Genomic DNA, 22666 nt, shown 5'->3' on the forward strand with positions numbered 1-22666 from the left:
TATTACTTGGGTATGAAATATTATTTTTCCTTAATATACAAACCATATAACGTATGTCATTATTACAGATATGTCTTCATATTTATGACATGTTTATAAATTCTGTATAAAAAGTATTCATGTTTGGTTTTTTCATATTTAAATAATTAAATTGTTGAAATTTTTCTGAAATTTAACATTCCTCAGCTATGGTAAAAAAAAAAAAAAAATATCAATGCCATATAAATTTAAATGCACGTAGGTAAATGTTAATTAATGTTTTTCATTAATAAATAATTTTTATATACATAAAATATATCATAATATTAAATACTGTACTTAATTCATAATTGTTATGATTAAAACAGATATAATAGTTTAAAAAAAATTGACTTTAGTTAAAGAGATTATATAAATAAACAAAAATGTTAATCAAATATTTCGAACAATCTTTTTAAGTTATAATAATTTTCTATAATTTATCGTAGAAGATATTTATTTTTTTTTAATATTTTATTTTTTAGTATTACTATTTAATGATTTTTAATGAATTATAAAAATGCAATTTCTTTTTGACACTAGTCATAAAAGAGTAATGGTTTTTATTTTTTATTTTCTTATGAATTATTTTATAAACCTTTACATATATAATGCATTTTACATGCAATATATTATATAAATACATAAAATAATTAACTCTTGAGTATAATTAATACACAGTTATTAATTATAAAATATACTATAGAAATTCAAATTAGTTTACAGTATTTTAAATTAAAAATAATTAGTATTTCATTAGTATTATTTAAATAATAGAAACTATTTAATAATCTAAGTTTATGTATAATTATAATTATTTTATTTTTTAATTAATTCTTATTCAAACACACATTTTTAGTGATGGCAAAAATATAAATTTAAATAATAAATAAGACTTGAAATTACATCTATTTCAATTACGTTACACATTTAAAAAAATAAATGAACAGAAAAATTGAAGTGAAACTAATAAGAAAATTATTGAAAATTATTTGTATTTGAATTTAATTCTATTGTTTATTAATAGCTTTCATATTTACGTATATAAATGTGTTAAAATATTAAACTTTTTTTACGAATTTCATCTTTGAATGTTAAATATTTTTAGCTTTTTAGTTTAAAAATACAACTTATTATGTTTTTCTTTATTACCATTTTGAACACTGATTGAAATAATTAACTTGTTAATATTTTCTTCATCAATATTGAGTTCTGGTGGGGCTTAAAATCTATTCACAGCAAGCTAAAGTCATAATTCAATCTATTTGATTTATTATGGGATACAAAAAATATGTTTAGTAATTTTATGTACAATATACTATATTATCATTTTACTATTAAAGTATTAATTTATGTATTTATACTATTGTGAGTGTCAGCTAAAAATATTTCATTTTATATGCACATACCGAATTCAATTTGAATTTCAATCGTTATTATTTGTTAGCCTTCAAACATTGTTGACTTGTGAGTGCTCCTTGTTTATGTCATTATTTTTATTTTTATGGTACCATTAAGGAATTTAATATCATGTTTTTCCATGAAATTGTTTTATTATAGTATTTTTATCTCCGAAAAAAACACTATTTTTATTTTACTAAATATTATACAGGTAATGTGTAATAATTACTATTTTAAATCATTGTTGATCTACACGTGCCTAGTTTAAAACGTATTATTTAAAATTATTCTAATGGCATAGGTATTACAGTACTTTACGCTTGGGGAATACAACTGAATAATTCAAAACGTATAATTGTTCTTGAAACCAATGAAATTTCGATTGAAAACTATATTAATGTTGTCGTATAATATTAATTCGACAAGTTGTACGATTGAAATATGCATATTAAGGGAATCAATATTTCTTATAAGGAGTCACGTAGCTTAATTAAAAATTAAACGCCACTAGTTGAATTATTCGAAACGCATTTAAGACATTTATCGTATCTCATTATACAGACTTCTATTCAAAATAAATAGTTAATGCATTTTACGTTTTCTATTCTGCCGGAGATAAGACGTGCGATATTCTATCCGTTTAATTCTCATTTGATATTTCATATATTACTTCGTACGTGTCCGATCTGACATTTCGACCTGATCGTTGTCTGCATTTGTCATCTTCACGTTTCTGCTCTGAATCAATAACGAATAGGGAGTCTAAGTCCGGCGGAACAATAGTCATCAAAACAGTGATTCGCTTAGCGCGTTGTGTCGCGCTTGTAGGTGGTAAAATGGTTTTTAATTTTAATGTTTAACGGCCGTTAAGGGAGATAGGGTTTAAATTTATGGAGTTTTAACGCGGTCAATGGTGCCTCTTTCGCGGGCTCTGGGAGTGGGTCCAAAAACGGTGAACAATTAATACTTGCCATTCCTTTTAAAAGGGTGGCGCCGCCACTAGATTTTTGCTTTTTTCCTTTGAATTCGGCGTAAAATGTCTGTGTGGGATTCAGTGTGCCGCACCACTGTCCCGCGGGGGTATAGTACTGGAGCCAGATTAATGTGAACTTAATGTCTTGTATAGTAATTAGATGGGACGCACTAATGGCAAATCAAACGTCCGCTGTATATATATATATATCACGTATAATTCACTGTCTGACGATAGTGGTCCGTACGTCACTATATAGCGTCTAGCATAAATTTTTTTCTTTTTAAACATACGTTTTTCAACTTTCCTTGTCATTCACTATACGTCGGTTTTAATGTGCAGTCTCAGCGATTGTTAATGTAGTTCATGATTATCGTTTCAATTTACATTTTTTTTTTTTTGCTCCAACGTCGTCTATAGACCAAAAATGAACTCTTAATGGGCACGTGTTTCTGTCACAAATTAGCGCAAACATTAATAACAACCTAAAATGTTAATTTTCATAAACCCATTGATTTTTATTTTATTCTCTAAGCAAATACTTAACGACAATTAAATTATATCGTTTTTATAACTATGTATGGTTGTGATATATGCATATTTTACATGTCTGTATTAATTACAAAAAGTAAAATACACTATTATATATACGATATGTATTTTTTAATTTAATATAAAACCGTAATGATGACGAAAATAGATGTGATATTATTTGCTCATCAGCAAAAATTGATAGATTAACTATACGTACATTTATGTTATGTATAATAGTATAAGTATTGATTTCATGTGTATAGATTACAATCAATACACATATTTAAAAAAAAATATATAAATATTTACGAAGAATGACTTAGCTAATATATTACGAAGAAAATATATACTCTATCATTACAATGTAAATGAGTTTTTATTTTATGATTTTATATGGACCATTGATGAAAATTATTATTAGTTTTATAAGTTACTTATTACAAATTTTTTTCAAAAATATTTAGTTGAACATAATATGTTCATATAAATTTGATCTATCTTACTTATAATGTGATACAAATTAAATAATTTGTAAATGATTTTCATGTGACCTCATTATGTATTGAATAATATTATTAAATATATAGTGGGAATTTTATTTTTAAATAATTTTCCAAGCAAAGTTTTGAATTTACCTTTAAACTTCCTTTTTTAATTTATTTTTAAGTTATATATAATATGTATATTTTATTTTAAAATAAAGTATATTTAATTTTTTAACTTAAATTTAAATCAAATTTGTATTGTTCTTGACTTCTTGTACAGTGCATATAATAACAGGAAGAGTACTTAGTTAAAGATAATATACTCGTATATGGAGGATAATAACATTGTTACTTTGTTTTAATTGTTTTGTAAATCAAATGTATTGTCATAAAAAAAACATTGAATTTTGTCGTATGGTATTTTTAAACTCATTTTAAAGTAATTATTTACACAATTTTAAAATACTGTTTAATTGTTTATAACGAGTAGTTTAGTACAGTTAAATACACGACAATTATGTAAGAGTCATCAAAAAAAAAAAAAACTTTGATTATTTAACAAATTAAAATTGCTTTAATAAATAAAAACAAAAAAACAATTATGAAAAAGTTATTATGCATTTATGCCTCAATTTTAATTATTATTTTTATATTTCAATATATCAAGTGTATTGATTATATTTGGAATATAATATAACGTATCTAATTATAAAAAAAAAACATATTGTACCTAATATAAGTTGTTTGTCTTATCCGCTTTAAATTCGTTAATATTATATGATTTTTAATAATATAATATTTGTATATATAACTTTTAACGTTTATAATATTTTCAGTATTTTTTGTTTGCTTTTTTTTTTTTTTTTTTGTTTGATTTGGTATAAAAAGTTTTTTCGATTTAAATGGTATTATTAATACGAGAATATAATATTTGATCATAATATCATACATGGCAAAAAATATGAACAAGTGTACTACTTAGGTAAACAAGGCATACATCATAAAATAATAGCTTGTTCACTTCACTCAGAATCTAAAATGTATACATTTTAGTATTTTACTATATCAAAGTGTCTAGTGGCACACGTGCCTCTTCATTCGGTCAATTTACGTCAAAGTGTGTTTCTCTTTAGAGCCACCGCTGTCGGGTTATTTATACGAATAGTTTTTTTCATTTTTTTTTTATTTTTGTGTATTCTTTTACTATTTTTCCAATGACACTAAAATATGTACTAGTCCGTTAATTCTGAAGGCCGTACATTTTATTACTGTACTGCAGTGCCGTTCCGGCTGTTGAAGACCGTAGCCGCTAAATGGAACAACGTCCCATTGATTTTATAGTTGACACGGTTACGGGCAATGAGTTATGCTTATATACACATATACATATATATATACACATATACATATATATATATATATATATATATATATGTTTACCATTTAGAGATAAGTGATAATCAAAGAACAAATCATTCTGATGGCCAACACTTGTGGTTGCACATTTTTATGCGCACCTGATACTTACTAAGATATAGCCATAATAGCTATAGTGTAGGAAGACATTTTCACTATTACCACCAACAGTGGTTTTCATTTTCATTTATTTTTTTTATTTTTATGTGAGGTCATAATATTATTATATTATATTAAAATTGTACACCTTCTGATTATTACCTATGTGTGGCCATATAATGACAACCAGAGATTAGATAAACTTTATTTCCTATTACTTTTGTTTTGTTTAGTAATACACATCAGTCTAACATAATGGTGGCTTTAAGCGGCGTCGTCAATCTAAATAAATCATAATTCAGAAAAATTGAATTTGCCACTTTTAAATAAAATGTATTTAGTTATATAGGTATAGTTTGTATATCTATAAATAATACTGTTGAACAAATATATCAATTGATTTTTTTTAGTTTAAAAAGATTGTCCATAATATATTTTTCTTATCTATTGCGTGCAATCCATCAGTTTTTATTTTCGTCTATATTTCTTTTAATCTCTAAAAATGAGTGATTCCCATTGACTTTGTCTTTCAGTTCTATTATTGTTATGAAATTTTCAGTTTTACTTATTTTAAGTAGAAATTTAGTAAAAACATAACCAGTATTGTCTACACAATCTAATAATAAAATTTTAAATATTTCAACTTTGTGTAAAAATAAAATAAAAATTTATCATGAATTAAATAATTTCTTAATGTATGTACTTTTTATATTATGTAATTTAACATAAAAATATATTAAATATCAACATAATTACTTGGTAAATAATTCAATTTTACCTATAATCTATAAATCATAATATTATGTGGATAAATACTGATTTATATATTACCTTAATCTAAAATTACACAGATGAAATAAAAAAAAAACGTATACTTTAAACACTAATAAAAATTGTACATTTTTTCTGATTAAAATTATTATTTAACAATAGTTAAACAGTAAATTTAACATTTTAACCTTATGTTGTACTTATATTAATGCATATATTTTTTATATTCGAGTTAATTTTTATATAGTTAACACTTGTAGTGTTGGTAGGTTATTTTATTTTTGTATTATTTAATAACACGTTTTAACAGTCAGGTATTAGTGTTTTTTAAATCTAAAGTATTACAATTTAAGTTCGTAGATTAATGTAGGTATAATAAATATTTAAAATAAATGATACTAGTACGACAAACTAGGAAAACTTAAATTAAATAGCATAATTATTTCGATGGCTGATATAAAAAAGTTGTGGGCAGAGTGTTGGTTTTTAGAATAGATGCAAGAAATTCACAGAGGTTGTATGAGGTACTGAGAATTGAAATAATCTCGAAATCCTTGGTATTTGCGACATTTGGTAAAAATATGCTTGGTTTATCTTGTGTGACACATGCGTTACAGAGAGGTTGATCTTGTCCAGCCCTCAGGTGCTTGTGTATAAAATATTTGTGTTCAATTCTAAGTTTGTTTATTATTATATTTTGTGGTCTGTGTGGAAGTAATTCGGTGTATTCCCGAGGAAGAGTGGTTCATAGTTGGTTATTAGTTGTAGTTTATTCAATTAGGATTAAGACCAATTTAAATGTTATGAAATAAATATCAAATTAAATAATGATTAAATATTAATTATTCACGGAAAAGTGATTTTTACTTAGTACATATCAATATATTTAAATGTAAATTCATGAGTAAAGTTTATAAAACAGAAAAACTACGTTAAAAAAAAAGTATAAAGATATATTATTTTACAAAATTCGATTCATATATATACACATGACTGAACTATAATAATAATAATAATAATATCGTATGCTGAAATTCTGTCTATTCATAATTCATTCCTTAATAAAACATCAATAAATATATTTTTTATACTTGAATATAATTATAGATAAAATCAATATTTTTAATAACGATATTCGTATACTGTATTTGGTACATATTATGATAATATATATGATATTAAATTGATATACCTATCTATATTTATATTTTTATAGTAAAAATATAAACGAAAAGTTATAAACGTTAATATATTATTACCCATACTGAGTAAATATCAAAGTAAATTTTAAAAAGGTTATAACTTTTTTGGTTAAGATTACCTATTTTTTGCTTTTATGTTTTATTATATAATTTGCGTATTTTAAATAATTCATAATTTATGAATAACGGATTCATTTAAAATCTCTCTTCTACTTTTCTTTACATTAATGAGATTTATATTAATCAAATACATTATAAACTCATCAAGAACGCATTGTTCTATTTTAAATAACATAATGTTATGTCTTTAAAATTAAAAATAGAGTCAAGGCTTGGAATGTCACAAAAATGATCTACAAACAAATGTTTGGCTTAATTAATTTTACTCCATAGTAAGTAATAGCAATGAATGCGTGATCATATAAATTGAAATTAAATATAAATACAGAACTTTCCTTTCAAATTTGATCTATTATATTTTATATTCTCTACACAAAAAAATTAATTTACTCCATATTTTAATTTAAATGCATTAATTGGACATTTTTTACCTATTTAACTAGTATTTTGTTTATAACGAATTATTTAATTATTGCGTCTTATTTTCTTACAAAATACAAATACACTAAATGATAAGAATTCATAGTAACCTTAATTAAGATTAAGGATCATTGTAACTATAGTAACTATATACACAAGGTATATATATATATATATATATATATTCGATATATTATTATAGTACTATATTTCAATTTTTTCCATTTTACTTATTCAAGCACGTTGTTTGAAAGTGTTTCAGTCATGAAGTGTCAGTCGCTTAATAAGTAGTATTTGGATTTTATAATAACGTACAAATTATTTTGTACCCAGTATAATAATTTCAGCAACCCAACACTTTCGAACAATGATTTCTGAAGTATACCTCTAGTGGATTACAAGTGGAAGGGATTTCTTTTCTTTTAATACTGAAAATAATTTTCAAAAGAACCATGTTTCAACTTTCAAGTACTGTTCCTTGAGTTATTTTAGATTCAAGTAGTTTTTTTTTGATAAAATAATATATTCTATCTTATAGTTGCAAATAAAGGTCATCATAATTAAAAAGGAAAGGAAGTTTAGAGTTGGTAAAAAGTGCTTAAAGTACTTTACTACTATAAAAATGAGTAATTTAATTAAAATATTTATAAATCTTCTTGATACACGCGTTGATAAATAGAATACCTGTTTTAGTTTAAATTAATTATACCTAATTATTTCAGTATGGTTCACGAGTATTGTAACACAATACACACGTATCTATTACTTTTTTTTTTTTTATAGAAACTTTGTGTAACAATTAGTTTTGATAATTATTTAATCTATTACTTCATTAGTTATTATGTGTACAAATAATATTTTAAGTATACACGTTTTAATTAAATAGATAAAAATTAGGTAGTCAAAGTAGGTATATTTAGAATATTAAGCCTAATTTTTAAATTTCATTAATTGTGAATCTATCGTTAATTATAAAAAATAGTATTTCAAAGAGCATAAAAACATACACACATCCAACTAGTTTATATGTGCACATCGACATCTGCGAATGACGCTATACATTTCAAATATACCTATATTCGCTTCACTCTTCCAATGCTTTGTTGTACAGTGTTATTTATTGATATAAAAGATACAGTATAGTGTGGCCAGAACGTGAAGATTTACGAGTGGTGTGACCCAGGTGCCTTATGGATAGTACTGTTCACGGTTTCTGTCAGTAGTATTTTATAGAGTAAACACTTGTGTTTTGCTTTAAATATCTTGCAACATTGTTTATACTTAGATTATACATTTTTTCACGCTTATTGTTTAGGTAAATAGATGGAAAAATTTTACACAATTCACCGAGTTTTCGGGAATATAAATCTAATGCTATTTAATTTATTGTTTTTATATTTTTTTCTGTAGCAAATGTTTGTAACACTATATTGTTATCCTTTTAAAATTAAAGTAGATTTGTTTGAAAGCAATACAATTCATTAATCTCTCGTAAAGTTGTTTTATTTGAACATTTAAGTTTTACTATATTTTCATTATTGGATAGCGTGTATGAAAGATTGTGTTTTTCGTAATCAAAAAGTCACGTCACAAAAATTATTTTATCGTTGTTAATCTTTATGTTTCTATTATTGTAAGATTCATATATTATGTTTTAACTTTCAATTGTATGAGTCTATATATAGTGATAGATAGATTTGAACCGTATTGGTTGAACGATTTTGTTTTCTATGGACTTGATCATTGTCTAATGTAAATGGTCTTTAAGATGTATCTTTCCGATAACAAATATGTGAATATTGTATTGAAATATTCTATACAAGGCTGGTTGATACATAATGATTCCTCTTTTGTTTTCCATTTACCTAATCAATACTACGCGAATTAGGGCGATTAATATTTTACATGTAGTCATATGTCTCGAAGGACATCATGTACTGTCTGTTGTAATATTCTGATGTGTATGGTGCTTTTAAACTTTGACCTATTTGTACATAATATTGATGAAATTATGAGCCCCGCGATGATGGTTACAATGGTAGAATAGGAGTAAATAATTTAATTGAAGGCTGTTTTCAATTTATTATTGACCTACATATTAAAACTTAAATTTTACTTTTTATTATTTTTAGTGCAATTGTTGGGTACTGCCGAATTGCCGGTCATGCAAGAACCTACTGCAAAACCCATACACTCTAAAGAAGGTGACTCGGCTCTTATGACATGCGTCGTAAGAAATTTAGGGGACCACACTGTAATGTGGAAAACTGAAAATAAAGATAGACAGGGATTGAAGGTGTTGACCGCAGCGGAATCTAGAATAACCGCTGACAGAAGGTTCGAAGTCTTACACGATAAAGGTAAGAGGATATTTTATATTAAATAATACATTTTAAGTTAGTATTTTTTTTTGTTTTGTTGTTTTGATATTAATTTAAACGATAAAGAAAGGTTGTAAAAATTTGTATTTTTTAGAGTTTGTTTGAATCCTTATGGATCATGTTATGTTTAATTCTTTTTATCCCCAAGCATTATTAAAACCTTATTTATAAATCAATCTGTAACTATTAACTTAACAAATTTGCACAAACCTACGTAAATTGTATGGTAATACAATATAGGTTTACTTAATAGTTTGAATGTTTAATTTGTATCATATTAAACTTATATAACTTTATCGATTAAAACGTAAACTTGAAAAGGTTGTGATGATAATTGCACATTCTCAAAAAATCGATAAATTTGCTTATTTATTCAAAAAACTTTCGTAGATTTCATAAAAAAAAAAATGTTTATATACGTATTTTTGAAGGAATATAGTCATAAAAACACCTTAACTGAATCGATTAGACTCTTTTTTCCAAACAGTTATTTAATCATATTTTGATTGGGAATTTCTATTCTGAAACGGTAGTAGTGGGATAAAATAAAACGAAAGAAAAGAAATAAAGTTCTTCCGCAGAAAAATACTTGCGAAAAACTTTTTTTATAACCCTAAAAACTTTACACTGTCCGTGAAGATTTTTGATCGCATCAAGTCTTAAGTTTGCCACCAACAAATAAACCTTTAATATAATAAGTATGCCAGTTGGCAGTTTGGTGAAGTTTTGGTAAATTACTTTCACAATTCATGTTTGGAATCTTAAATAATTATCGAATTACCCTTTGAAAACTAAGAAGAATATACTAATGCATAATATGAATTACATACATATAATTGCTTCTACTTTAAATGTAAATTATCTTTTCAGTGAAAACATTTTTATTTATGCCAGGTCAAATTGTAACACTGTGGAATATTTTATAGAAATATGATCTATGAATAGTAGTAGTTAATATTATCAGTATAATATGCTATTAATTTATAAAGATTTACCTAAGCTATACTAATAAATTTGTAAAATTATTTTTCAAATAATGTTAGAACCGTGTTGTTTTAAATTGTAAAAACAAATACAATTTGATAGATATTATGTAAATATTTAATAAAAAAAGTAGTATATTCTTTCGATAATAATTGCCTATAATATATTATATCATATCATTTTATCTTATATGACTGTAAATTAGTGTCGTGAGTTTTTGCGAATCTAATGGTATTAGTGTTGTAAAAAAACTAATATTAAAACAAAAACGGCAACAACAAAAAGTAGCTTTTTAAACAATTTTTGCTTGTACTAATGTATCAGTGTGCTATATTATAAAAATAACTTATGAAATTGATCATTTCATTTAACAGATTTTTATTATTTTTATTTCATATGACAATTAAACAAATAATGTCTATTTAACTTACCTATAGTATTTTTGGTGTTTAATTAATTTAAAACTGTAAAACTAATATATAATATGTAAAAATACACGTAAGTATTCAATTTATTGTAACTAGTTTTCAATACAATATTAACATAATTTTAATGTAGTAGGTACATTTTAACATCTAGTTTATTAAACACTTGAGTTCAAATTTACATTATTCTTTCAAGGTACTTTTTATAATACAAAGGCTCAATACTTAAAAAAATAATATAATTTGAATTAGATTAATAAATTTAAAAATAAAATAAAATAATAGCCGGATTGCGTAATAAGTAACTACTATAGAAGTATTAATGTACAGTTATATAGATCACTACACTAGAATAAAACAACATGTAATTAATTAATTTTTGAAAATATTCGTAGTTTAACTTAATTGTTTTGATTCAAAAAGTCAAAGAAAAATAAAGAAATGTTTTTATCACAATAAACACTGACTTGACATTGAGGATTAGCATTGTTCGGCCCAAACGGCTAACGTAATATAAACTCAATAAAGTTTCATTACGTATCCCGTGGTGTTTAAAATGTCTTTGTTGTTAATGGTGCAGTAAATTCAAAATTTACACTGCAGGAAATTCACAGTCCCGTCAATTTCTGTATAAAAACTTTTGGTAATTTGTTAAACGTGGTATACACATTTAGGCAAATCCCTAGATTATGAATAATTAATACGCTCGCCTTTCTGTAGCAGATAAGGGTCCTGGAGAAAACTCTCGCGGGTATGAGCGTAGGGTAGTTGAGTAAGGGGTAGACGATATGCATTTAAGGATGAGAGAGGGAGGCCATGTACAATTTAGAATATACAAAACTACCACCACAATAATCATTAAGAATTATGTCTAGATCGTTTTAGTAGTTTGTTCTATAGGTTTTCAGCAAAACAAATGTAAATTGATCATTAATTTATAAGCAATAAATGATTTTAAATTCGAAATGTAATTGTAATTTAGCTAGTGTAGTGTATTTTAGCCGTAGAGAAATTTAACTTAGAAATTTCTTGATAATAGTTCAATGTTCTAAACTTGAACTTTTAATACTAACCGATGAATAAATAATTACATTTATGAGGAAAAATTGTAAAATATGATAGAATATTAGACATTCTTATAATACAATTACTTTTGTGTGAATGAATCTTTTATCGTTAATATAGCATACAAATTGATATAAATGGGTAGTATTAACTGCTATTATTTCAGTCAAATGCATTTCATCTTATAATGTACAGAAGTTTTTTTATAGATTTATATTTTAATTTTATCTATCGTATTTTATTTTATTAATATTAAAATCTAACTTGGTATTCAATAGTAGATTAAATTGTTAACTAATGATTTACGATTTACGATTTAAAAAAACATTCAATCAAATCGTTTTGATTGTAATTTGGTACTATAGAAAAATTATAACCTATATAACATTGTATTTTTTATTTCCATTCAAAAAAATTGATATTAAAACAATTATTTAATAAATACCTACGTTAAAAAATTAAACTATATATATTATGAATGGTCTTAAAGCATGCCCAAAAGAAAAAAAAATGATTCAAAACGTTGAAGAACTGATAAATATACCTTATTATGAAGATGCAAATCATTTGAGTTTCAAATGTAAAAGTCATATACTCATATCGTAAAAAATATTTGATGTCAAAGAATGCCGTGCTTACTCGATTGGTATTCTCATATTGTTATTTTTACATTGCCCAATTAATTTTAATTATACTGCTATTATCGATAAGTACTAATATTTATTCTATACATCAGTGTTACTCAAATCGTGTCACGCGAGCCGCATGTAAGTAAACAGTGCTGAGTTAAAAAGGATTAATTTGTATGTTGTTATTACATGATGTCATGATCTAAAACTAATTATATTTTGATGTAAATATGTTGTCTTATATGGCGTATCTTGATGTAATTTGTATTTAGATGTATTGTGGAGAGTTAAATTATAAATTAAAATATATCTCTTCTCTCTTTATATATATATATATATATATAAATATAATATATTTACTTATTTTAATAAAAATGATTAAAATAAATCATAACCTATTTTTGTAAGAGTCATAATGTAGAAAGTGTATAGGAAGTGTATAATTTTTTTATGTCATAAACCGCGGTATTACTTGTATAACTCACTTGTATTTGACAATAAACGACTTTTTGAATTCAATATTTTATCCAATACAATATTTAAACGATTCTGTCAAAATTATTTGACGTCTTCTTGAGCAGATTCAAGTATCGTTTTGATGTCGTTATTCAAATATTCAGAATCTATTATATTAAAAGAGCAAAATATAAAATTGTACATTTTTTTTTCGAATTCCATGTTGTCTGGTCTTGACCAATGTACTCGTATTTTTAAGATTTACATTCTTAACCCTTATGAAATGTATTCATATTTTCAAAAAATCTTCATCCGTAAATTTACGATATATTTTTATGTATACTTTATAAATACTATATGCTTTGTGTTCCGTTCTAACTCCGTATTCAAATGTTTTTGATAAACAGGTGGTGACGTATGGGTATTATCAATCAAGAACGTCAGGTTTAACGATTCTGGGTTATACGCATGTGAAGTGAATAGCGACCCCGTAGTTAGGTCTTTCCACTCGCTTTCAGGTAAAATGAATGATTATAATATATAAATAACATAAAATTCGATGACAATTATATAAAAATTAAAACTTGATTAAATAGTTCTGTCCGGTAACTTGGAACCACCACCACTTGAGAATGATACTGCTACATATTACGGCAAAGAAGATGAATCAGAACCGATTGACATAAAAAATCACAACTACACGGACTGTTGCATTGCGAGAAATGTAAGCTCAAGTTGCCTGGGCTTTTGCAACATACAAAGCATACTGGATGGCACAACTGGACAGGACCCGGAATTTTGTGAACCAGACTTTAAGTCCATCGTAAAGTGTATGGCAGGTTAGAACATTGGATTTCCATCATTATTTTTATTTTACTATTTTTTATTTCTCATTCTCCCTTCAACTCATTCTTTCAGACGTTCTGTATATAGTTATTATTATTTTATATATATATATATTTTTTTTTTTTTACAACAGACGGTAGAAATCATGTCCCTTGTTGTGTACAAGAAGGTATTCCAGACATATGCCAAGATGTTTGCCAAGGGGAGTACACCCCAATCACGGATAATATAAAAACCATGGTCTCGTGTTCTCCATATACTGAACAGACATTGGCATGCATCGTAGAGGGGATAGGTAAACATTATTGATTGACATAAAAGCTACAAACGGAAAGACATAGAATATGTATATAAAAAAAAACGATAAACTTTACTTTTGGTCTGTGTTTGTCTTATTATAATGCATGGAATTCAATGACATAAAAAAAAATGTATATATATATTGTATTACATAGATGTTACTGTACTGTGTATTTTAGAGATTTTGCCGAGTCAACCTGAAGATGTGCAAGTAGAAGTAAACAGTAGTTCTATGGTCTTTGTGACATGGGACAAGCCGACAGCCAATTCGGCGTCAGTCAAAGGATATGTGGTCAATGTAACCATGCTTAAGTCATTTGATGGTATGAAAACGTTTCCAGACAACGATGGTAACAGTCAATCAATTGTCACTCCCCACAGCATCCAAGTCAAGGTATATTATATTATGATGTGCATATTACTACGGTATAATTACGTGCGCGTGCAAAATGTTAAACACCGTACAATTTTTGATTATTAATTTACTCATCTCTCTTAGAAAATTGTGTATTACAGCTCACGTATAATAACTGTACCTATATGTTTATGTGTTTTCATAATTCAAACCTTGTACTGTAGTCGTAATACCCTAGGGTTTTTGTGTGTATATATAAAGGGTCCAAAGATAAATTATTTTTTGGTTACCCTACTCTTCGTGACTCACTACCTGTTCTATCTTACTTTATTTCTAGACATTTTAGGTAACTTTGTAAGTGCTTCAACCCACGCGACCACCTACAGTTAATGGCAAGCGTGTACTGTCTACCTTTTATGACTATTATATCACCCTAACCTGTTTTAAAAAACATAAAAAAGAAAAATAATAATAATATAACTAATAAATAAAAAAGTCTGTATAACGTTTGAAAGCATGAATGGTAATGTATTCACACAGCCTATGCAGTCTAATGGATCGATATTTTTAAATAATTCTGCACGTACTTCGGGGACACTAGCATATAAAGAGCGATATACGAAAATGTCACGAATACTGAAGTCCCTGGCATGATCTTAACATTATATAGTAACCTCGTGTCTTAGAAATAAAGTGCTATAATCCCTTTGTTTTAAAAACATTATTCAGAACATTTCTTGATTAATATTTCTACTGCCAATTCATTTTTTTTTTTTAAATCGATTAAGTGTGTATCAATATTAATGATGATTTAACGTAGCGGTACATTTATTATAATGATTTCGTTCAATTTAATTTTGCTCCTACCATTATGTATTTACTTAAAATCATGTATAAGTGTAACTAAATTAAAGGTTTGAATGTATGTTTTCAATAAATAATTTTAAATAATAGAAATAAAAATACCATGAATATTTTAAACTAATAAATAATTGTTTGATCTTGTAAGTGCAACTACGGTTTCCAATTTTAGTGGTAGGGCTGGTATTATATTAAATACCTTTGGTAGTTTTTTCACTTTTTCATCTACTGACGAAAAATGTGTATTAAATAATACAGAAAATTTCTCTGTTTGACATAACATATTATATTGTATAAAAATGAATTTAAAAATTTTTAGTACTTCCAAAATTATTGTTTCTGTTGAATAAATTTTTTTTATGATTTTCAAATAGAAAAAATTCTAAAATGTTTTTGCTATACATTCTGTGTAAAATAAGTAGTGCTTTGATTTTACAATGATGTTTGATCTTTTTTTCCTATTCAAGCTTTTTTGTATAGTATAATAAATGAGATATGTAAATAAGTAAGCTTTTAAATGAAGTACACTAAGAATAGTTTTTTGCGTGTAATGATTTATCATTGGCGAATTATTACGAATTAAATACGTATGTATAATAATAATAATAATAAACCTGTACCTACTTTATGTCGATATGTTTGTAAGGAAAGATTAGGCTCCTACTCAAAAATTTAGTATCTGACTATGTACTAAATCAGTATTGTTTTAATTATTACTCTTTCTATTATATCATGAAAATCATTTACAATTCATTTTCGATACAGTTAAAAATAATAATAATAATATATTATTATTATGTCTTTATGTATTATTTTATAATGTAATTTTTTTTTTTTTTAATAATATAAATGTTTTTATAGTGGTTGACAAACGTACTTATTTCTCATGATAAGTTTGATTACATTTTAATATGTTAATGTTTTGACTAGGTTCCTGGATCAGAATATGAAGTCAAAATCGATAAGCTTATACCATATACAATGTACGAAATAACAGTAGTGGCTGTAAATAAACATGGTTCTAGTCTACCTTCAACAGCTATTCGTTCTCTTACGTTGAACAATGATCAAAAAACATCACGTAGAACGAATATAGATAATTCAAAGTTACCTCCATTACCCGATATTCGATCTTGTTGCATGAAAAAAGGCATTACTCATTCGGCGTAAGTAGATTTATTTTATACAGAAATAATAAAATAATATAGTAGTGGTTTTTATTTTTATAATTATAACGAGCATTGTGATTACAATACCAATAATTTATTCAATTTTAAATACATTAATTTTACGTTAAATTGATTTATTGTTGATTTATTGCAAACTTATCTTCTACAATCATTACTTATAAATGGCTTAAAATTGCGATAAAAACACTAGTATAAATTTGTTTTAAGTTTTATAACATCTTTTAAATTCTAAGGTTTTTTTATTTTTTCCTAGGTGTTTAGATAAATTATGCGACCCATCGCGCTCTGATGTAGCCGAAGTTACCGACCTAATGATATGTGCTCCTTGGGCTTCTCAAACATTTAGTTGCCTCACAAATGGTATAGATCACACTCCGTGTTGCCGAGCAAGAGGCTTACCACCGTTATGCCAGAACTTATGCGCTGGAAATCTAACTCAAATTGATTTCAGTTACTTCAAGTAAATTACAACCGATAGAATATATATATATAAAAACTAGATACAATTTCTCGTATTATATTTCAGATGTTTACGGTTTATGGATGACTACACTAGCTGTCTGCTTCAAGGATATGGTATAGTTCCTTCAGCTCCAAGACGTCTCCGTGTTTCCAACGTTGACGTTAACTTTGCTTTATTCCATTGGGAACCACCAAAAGATTTGGCAGATACTGTAACACATTATAATGTGTTTTATAGACTAGTTGATGATGAATATGATTCAATAACTAATGCACATTCTCCATTTATTTTGGAACATTTGAATGCCAATACATTATATGAAGTTTACGTGGAAGCTGTTAATGGCCATGGTGCTGGAGAGCCATCGCAAAGAGTTGTTTTTTCAACTAAAAGCCAGGTATATTTTTATTTCGTATATTTTATTCATAAAAGTAATAGATAAACTAATATTGTATTTCAAAATCGGCGAAAGAGAGTGCATTATTTACATACTCAATACTGTAGTAATACTTAAATAAAAGATAGTGTAATCTTTTATACATCACTCTTATTTAAATATGGTCATAAGAGAATTATTACAGGCGCTTAGTATATTGAGTACTACTTTCTACAGCGATAAAATTTCATACATATTTAGTGACATCGAGAAAAATGTGTTTGTAATAATTTTCGCGTTTTTAATTCAAATAAAATATGTTGGGACTGTGTAATTTATTAATATTTCCATACATTTACAAGATCATAATAGAAAACAATTAAATTCTTTTATGAGCAGATTTACATAGAATAAAAATTGATCGATTTTTGACAAATAAAAAAAAGTAAAATATTCTGTAATTTTATAATATATTTGAACTACTAAGTCTTTCAAACTATATACCTATAAAGGACGTTATAAATTTATTTTCATAGGACAAATTACTATGTTTTGTTGTTTTAAGTTGATTAATGATTTTAGATTGTAGTTGTACCTAAAAGTTAAAAATCAAATTATTATATTAAATTCAATGTAGATTTAAACGTTATTTATGTTCCAGCAGATTAGCATAATCATTTTTTTAAATATATTTGAATGAAAAAATAGTTTTAATTTTTATATAATATTACATCATATAAATTGAATGTATATATTTATTTAAATTTATGAAAACCAAAGAAATAACGATGGTAAAACAGGGAAAAATATTTTTTCAATACCGTCGTATATAAATCTATTATCAATGTTGTCTAATAAAAAATTACTTGGAATATTTTTTCAGTAAAAGTAGTAAATATTTTGACAAAAATCCCTAATTTTCCACGAAGTACTTGTAAACTGTAATCACTAAAACGTTAAAATAAATTATAAAATTCTTTTAAAAAATCACCGACGATCATTTCACAATATAGAATCCTATATTAATAGGCTTGATCAAAAAATACCGTGACTAAAATTATATCTGCATTATAATAATACGTATCGGGTAAATAATCGAAATAAATAAAAGAAAAGATAACACTCAATTATGTTGTTCAAGCAACGAGTTAATATTTTTATTTTTTTTACTTTATTTTTACTACGGAGAAAAATCCTTGAAGTCGTATACTTTTGTTGTGTCTGTTGTTTTTGTCACGTAAAATAAACCAGAGCAACGTGCTTGCATTAAGGTTTGTGTTAAACCCAAGAAATCAGTGACTAAAACTTTTTAAGTTATTAAAAAAACCATTTTAAGATAAAGCAATGAGCAGGTCTTAAACATTTGAACAAAATAAATGGTTTTTAGTGAAGCAGTTAGCGATGACTCTTGTTGTTGATCGATCCTTAACTACAAGAAAATAATATGCTGAATTGGTGTCAAAAGTTTCATAAATATTTTAATCGGAGATTCTTGAACGCAACAATTCTGTTTAAAAATAATTCCAAAACTGTTAGGTTATTCCAAGACCAAAAAACTCACTGACTTAAAGTTTTGAGTAAAAAATCATTTTTAGAAAATTAAAAGTGATCTTAAATTTATTACGAAGATTTGACATAAAAACCAAACTCAAATAACTTAAAGTTGAAAATTTCCAATATTACTTCAAAAATTATCAAGAGCGTTGAGATAAGTGTTCAACATCGTGCTGTGTATATTTTAATGGTATTAATATTTAAAACGTATTTTTATATTGATTATTAAAAAAAAAAAAAACCGGTATTTTTGATCACATCTCGTATAACACTTACAAAACATAATATCTTTCTGTTTAATCACATTTATGTGTTGAAAAACGCTTACTCGCCACGTGGTTCGTTTCGGCACCCCACGACACGGTATCTCGGTTTAGTTCTTCCGATATTTACTTAACACAGTATCGCATTATTATAATTTTTTCGTAGAAATTCTCGTAATATATTAATTACGTCTTCGCTACAGATCGCTAACGACCGAGAGCTGACTACGTCGTCATACAACCTGACCGACTGTTGCGTCAACATCAAGCTGCGACAGATGTGCATGCCTCTGTGCTCGTTCGACGCTAACATGACGGACGTCAGAACCCTCGCTCCGTTCTGCGGCGCCGAGCTTCACAAGCTCATCAAGTGCGGCGCGGGCGGACGCAACCACGGCGCCTGCTGCACCCGCCGCGGCGTGCCCGGCATTTGTACGCCGCTGTGTTCCGGCATCGTGCCCGATTCGCTGTTGAGCGTGGCGGTAAACTGCGCCTCGTTCATCGGCAACGTCGTGCAGTGTTTCGAAGAAGGTTAGTGTTTTCGTTTTATATTGTAATGATAGTGGTTGACAAATGTTATGAAAACGAACATTTTGAGAGAACGAAAAAAAATCTCCGAGTCGAACGTGCTGCAAAAATATTTTTGACTCTTCCGCGGCAAAATATACGCATGATATTACGTAGAGTACGTATAGTCGTCGGTCGATTATCGGATCGGGCGAAATATTATTGTTGTCGTTGTTCAAGCTGATTTGTCAAAAAAATATATTGACACCGATTAAGTTCACTTCTGTGATATATTTGATTGATTCTACGATCGTAAATTTACTATAATAATATCGAGTTGTTAGTAACGGGTGTAGTTGTTTTACGTTAGACTTTTTTCATTTATAATTTCGTAATCAATCATCGCACATAATATACGAGTTTTATAATCTTCAAGATCACTCGGTAAAATGAATCTTCAATAATTGAATTTTAATTATCACATTTTATAAATAAAGTGTAATTCATAACTTTATATAAGATAAGTTTTAAAAAACTATTCAGGTTTTTTTTTAATTTATCATTTTCAACAACTTTAGTAGCAATGACCAATAGTATTATATTGTATTTACATTCATTTTAAAAATAGATAATAAGTTATATAGATTACAATATTGGTTTTTAATTTAAAAAAAAAAAACAAAGTGAAGAATTAGTCGTTGAATTTGAATACTATATTTTTAAATTTCGTTAAATCATTTAATCATAAAAACTTAATAATAAGTTATTACATTATTTTGATGTGGGTTTAGTCCAAAAGGATAAGCCAAAGTTATTGGTTTTGACGAGGTTAAGTCTGTTCTGCAAATGAAGCCTTTAGTTTATTTAAACATTTTAAGCCATAGGCAACAAATAATATTTACAAAACTTGTAATTCGGTGATTCATTTAATACGACACACTTGTTTTAAAAACTATTTATGTTTTTATAATTATATTATTTACATAATTTTTAGTTATTTTAAGACAACATTTTTACTATTTTTAACGTTATTATTTGTTCATTTTTTTTTTTTTTAACGACAACAATTTTTTTTTTTATTTTTCATTCTTAAACATAATATTTTTTAGAGTTTTTCGATTATTTCGAATTTTTAGCGTAATGTTTATGAGTTAATGTATTTAAAGTTTAGATAAGCGGAGTAGAGTGATACAATCGTACAAGAATACCTCGTAAAATATTGTATGAGAAAGCAGTTTTAGGAAAATGAATCAATGTCCAAATTGTATAAACAATCATCATTATCTCTTATTTTAATATTTACCACAACACTATAAAACAACATAGCATTTTATCACTGTCGTAAGTGTTTAAGTTATGACATGTTGATAGTTTAAATATATCTAATAATGCTCAATATATTATAAGCTAATATTATACAGTGTTTGTGTTTTAAGCTGTAAGATGTTTAACAATAATTATGAGATATAGGTGTGTTCAAGTTGTAATCTCTTATAAATATGATCAAACTTTGTAAATTATACAATAATTTTAAAACTTTAAGAAAACTATAGTTCTAAGGTTGACATAACTTAAAATAGCAAAATGTGTGTTTTATAAATTGTAAACATATTAAAATACGTATTTTTATTAAAGTTTTGGTTTATTTTAAATTCTTATATACCCATAATATGTATGTGTTGAATTGTTCAAACATTTTTCTGTGAAATCTATTAATATTTTACCACTAATATTAAATTATGATAATGATTAAATTCACAGGTACAGGGAAGTTACCAGGACCAGTAGGTGACATGCATGCAGTGAAATTGACCAACAACAGTGTTTCGTTGGTATGGAGTCCTCCCAATGACAATAGTAACGTAACAAGTTTTGTAGTGCACTATCAAAAAGTTAATAATGCCACGGTACACGAAAACACGATAAAACTGGATCAGGTATGAATTTAATATTTAACGTGTCAAAAAAATATTTAATTAAATTATTTGTAGAAAAATTGAAAGAACCGATTAGATGTGTATTGATTAACGTAATATAATATATCCAATATTATAAAAATTATATTGAGTTGTTTAAAACGGATTACGTTATTGTAAAAGTTATGTTGAAAGTTGAATATAAATAGAATGGAGAAAATATATGATGTTTATAATGTGAATATTTATTTTAACCTACTATGATATCTTATTTATTCAGCAAATTGAAGTTAATGAAAACTCGGTGGTATTGATAAAATTGGAGACTGGGAAGCTCTACAAAATCTTTGTCGTATCAAAAAATATACATGGTACCTCTTTACCATCATCTATACTCTTGCTCAATATCACCGAAACAGGTATAAAATAATTAAACACAATAATTTCGTGTATTTGTACCTATTTGCTAAAATTACTGATCCCACTATAGATTTGGATAGTAAAGGTGTTGTGGGCGTTACATCTCCACCACATTCGTTGTCCGTTTCAGCTCACAGTGCCAACTACGTTACTATCACTTGGCAGCCACCCGAGTTTAGTCACGTTTCCGAAGAAATAACTTACAAGTAAGAATTTAATACTAGCAGATAATGGTC

General features: G+C 26.3%; 1 protein-coding gene across 1 annotated transcript in view; it reads left to right on the forward strand.

The window, feature by feature from the left end:
- Positions 1 to 22666, forward strand: part of LOC112599157 (Ig-like and fibronectin type-III domain-containing protein 1) — a 95194-nt gene that overhangs the window by 54516 nt on the left and 18012 nt on the right. Inside the window, exons 4-15 of the mRNA XM_025345937.1 lie at positions 9572 to 9799; positions 13787 to 13897; positions 13976 to 14218; positions 14359 to 14520; positions 14705 to 14919; positions 16672 to 16907; positions 17185 to 17391; positions 17458 to 17791; positions 19791 to 20118; positions 21856 to 22031; positions 22291 to 22429; positions 22501 to 22636. Of these exons, the coding sequence (XP_025201722.1) occupies positions 9572 to 9799; positions 13787 to 13897; positions 13976 to 14218; positions 14359 to 14520; positions 14705 to 14919; positions 16672 to 16907; positions 17185 to 17391; positions 17458 to 17791; positions 19791 to 20118; positions 21856 to 22031; positions 22291 to 22429; positions 22501 to 22636 (2515 nt within the window). The remainder of the gene's footprint in view (positions 1 to 9571; positions 9800 to 13786; positions 13898 to 13975; positions 14219 to 14358; positions 14521 to 14704; positions 14920 to 16671; positions 16908 to 17184; positions 17392 to 17457; positions 17792 to 19790; positions 20119 to 21855; positions 22032 to 22290; positions 22430 to 22500; positions 22637 to 22666) is intronic.

Source organism: Melanaphis sacchari, unplaced genomic scaffold (genome assembly GCF_002803265.2).
Source record: "Melanaphis sacchari strain LSU unplaced genomic scaffold, SCAv2.0 Contig4_pilon_pilon, whole genome shotgun sequence".
NCBI classification, from domain to species: Eukaryota; Metazoa; Arthropoda; class Insecta; order Hemiptera; family Aphididae; genus Melanaphis; species Melanaphis sacchari.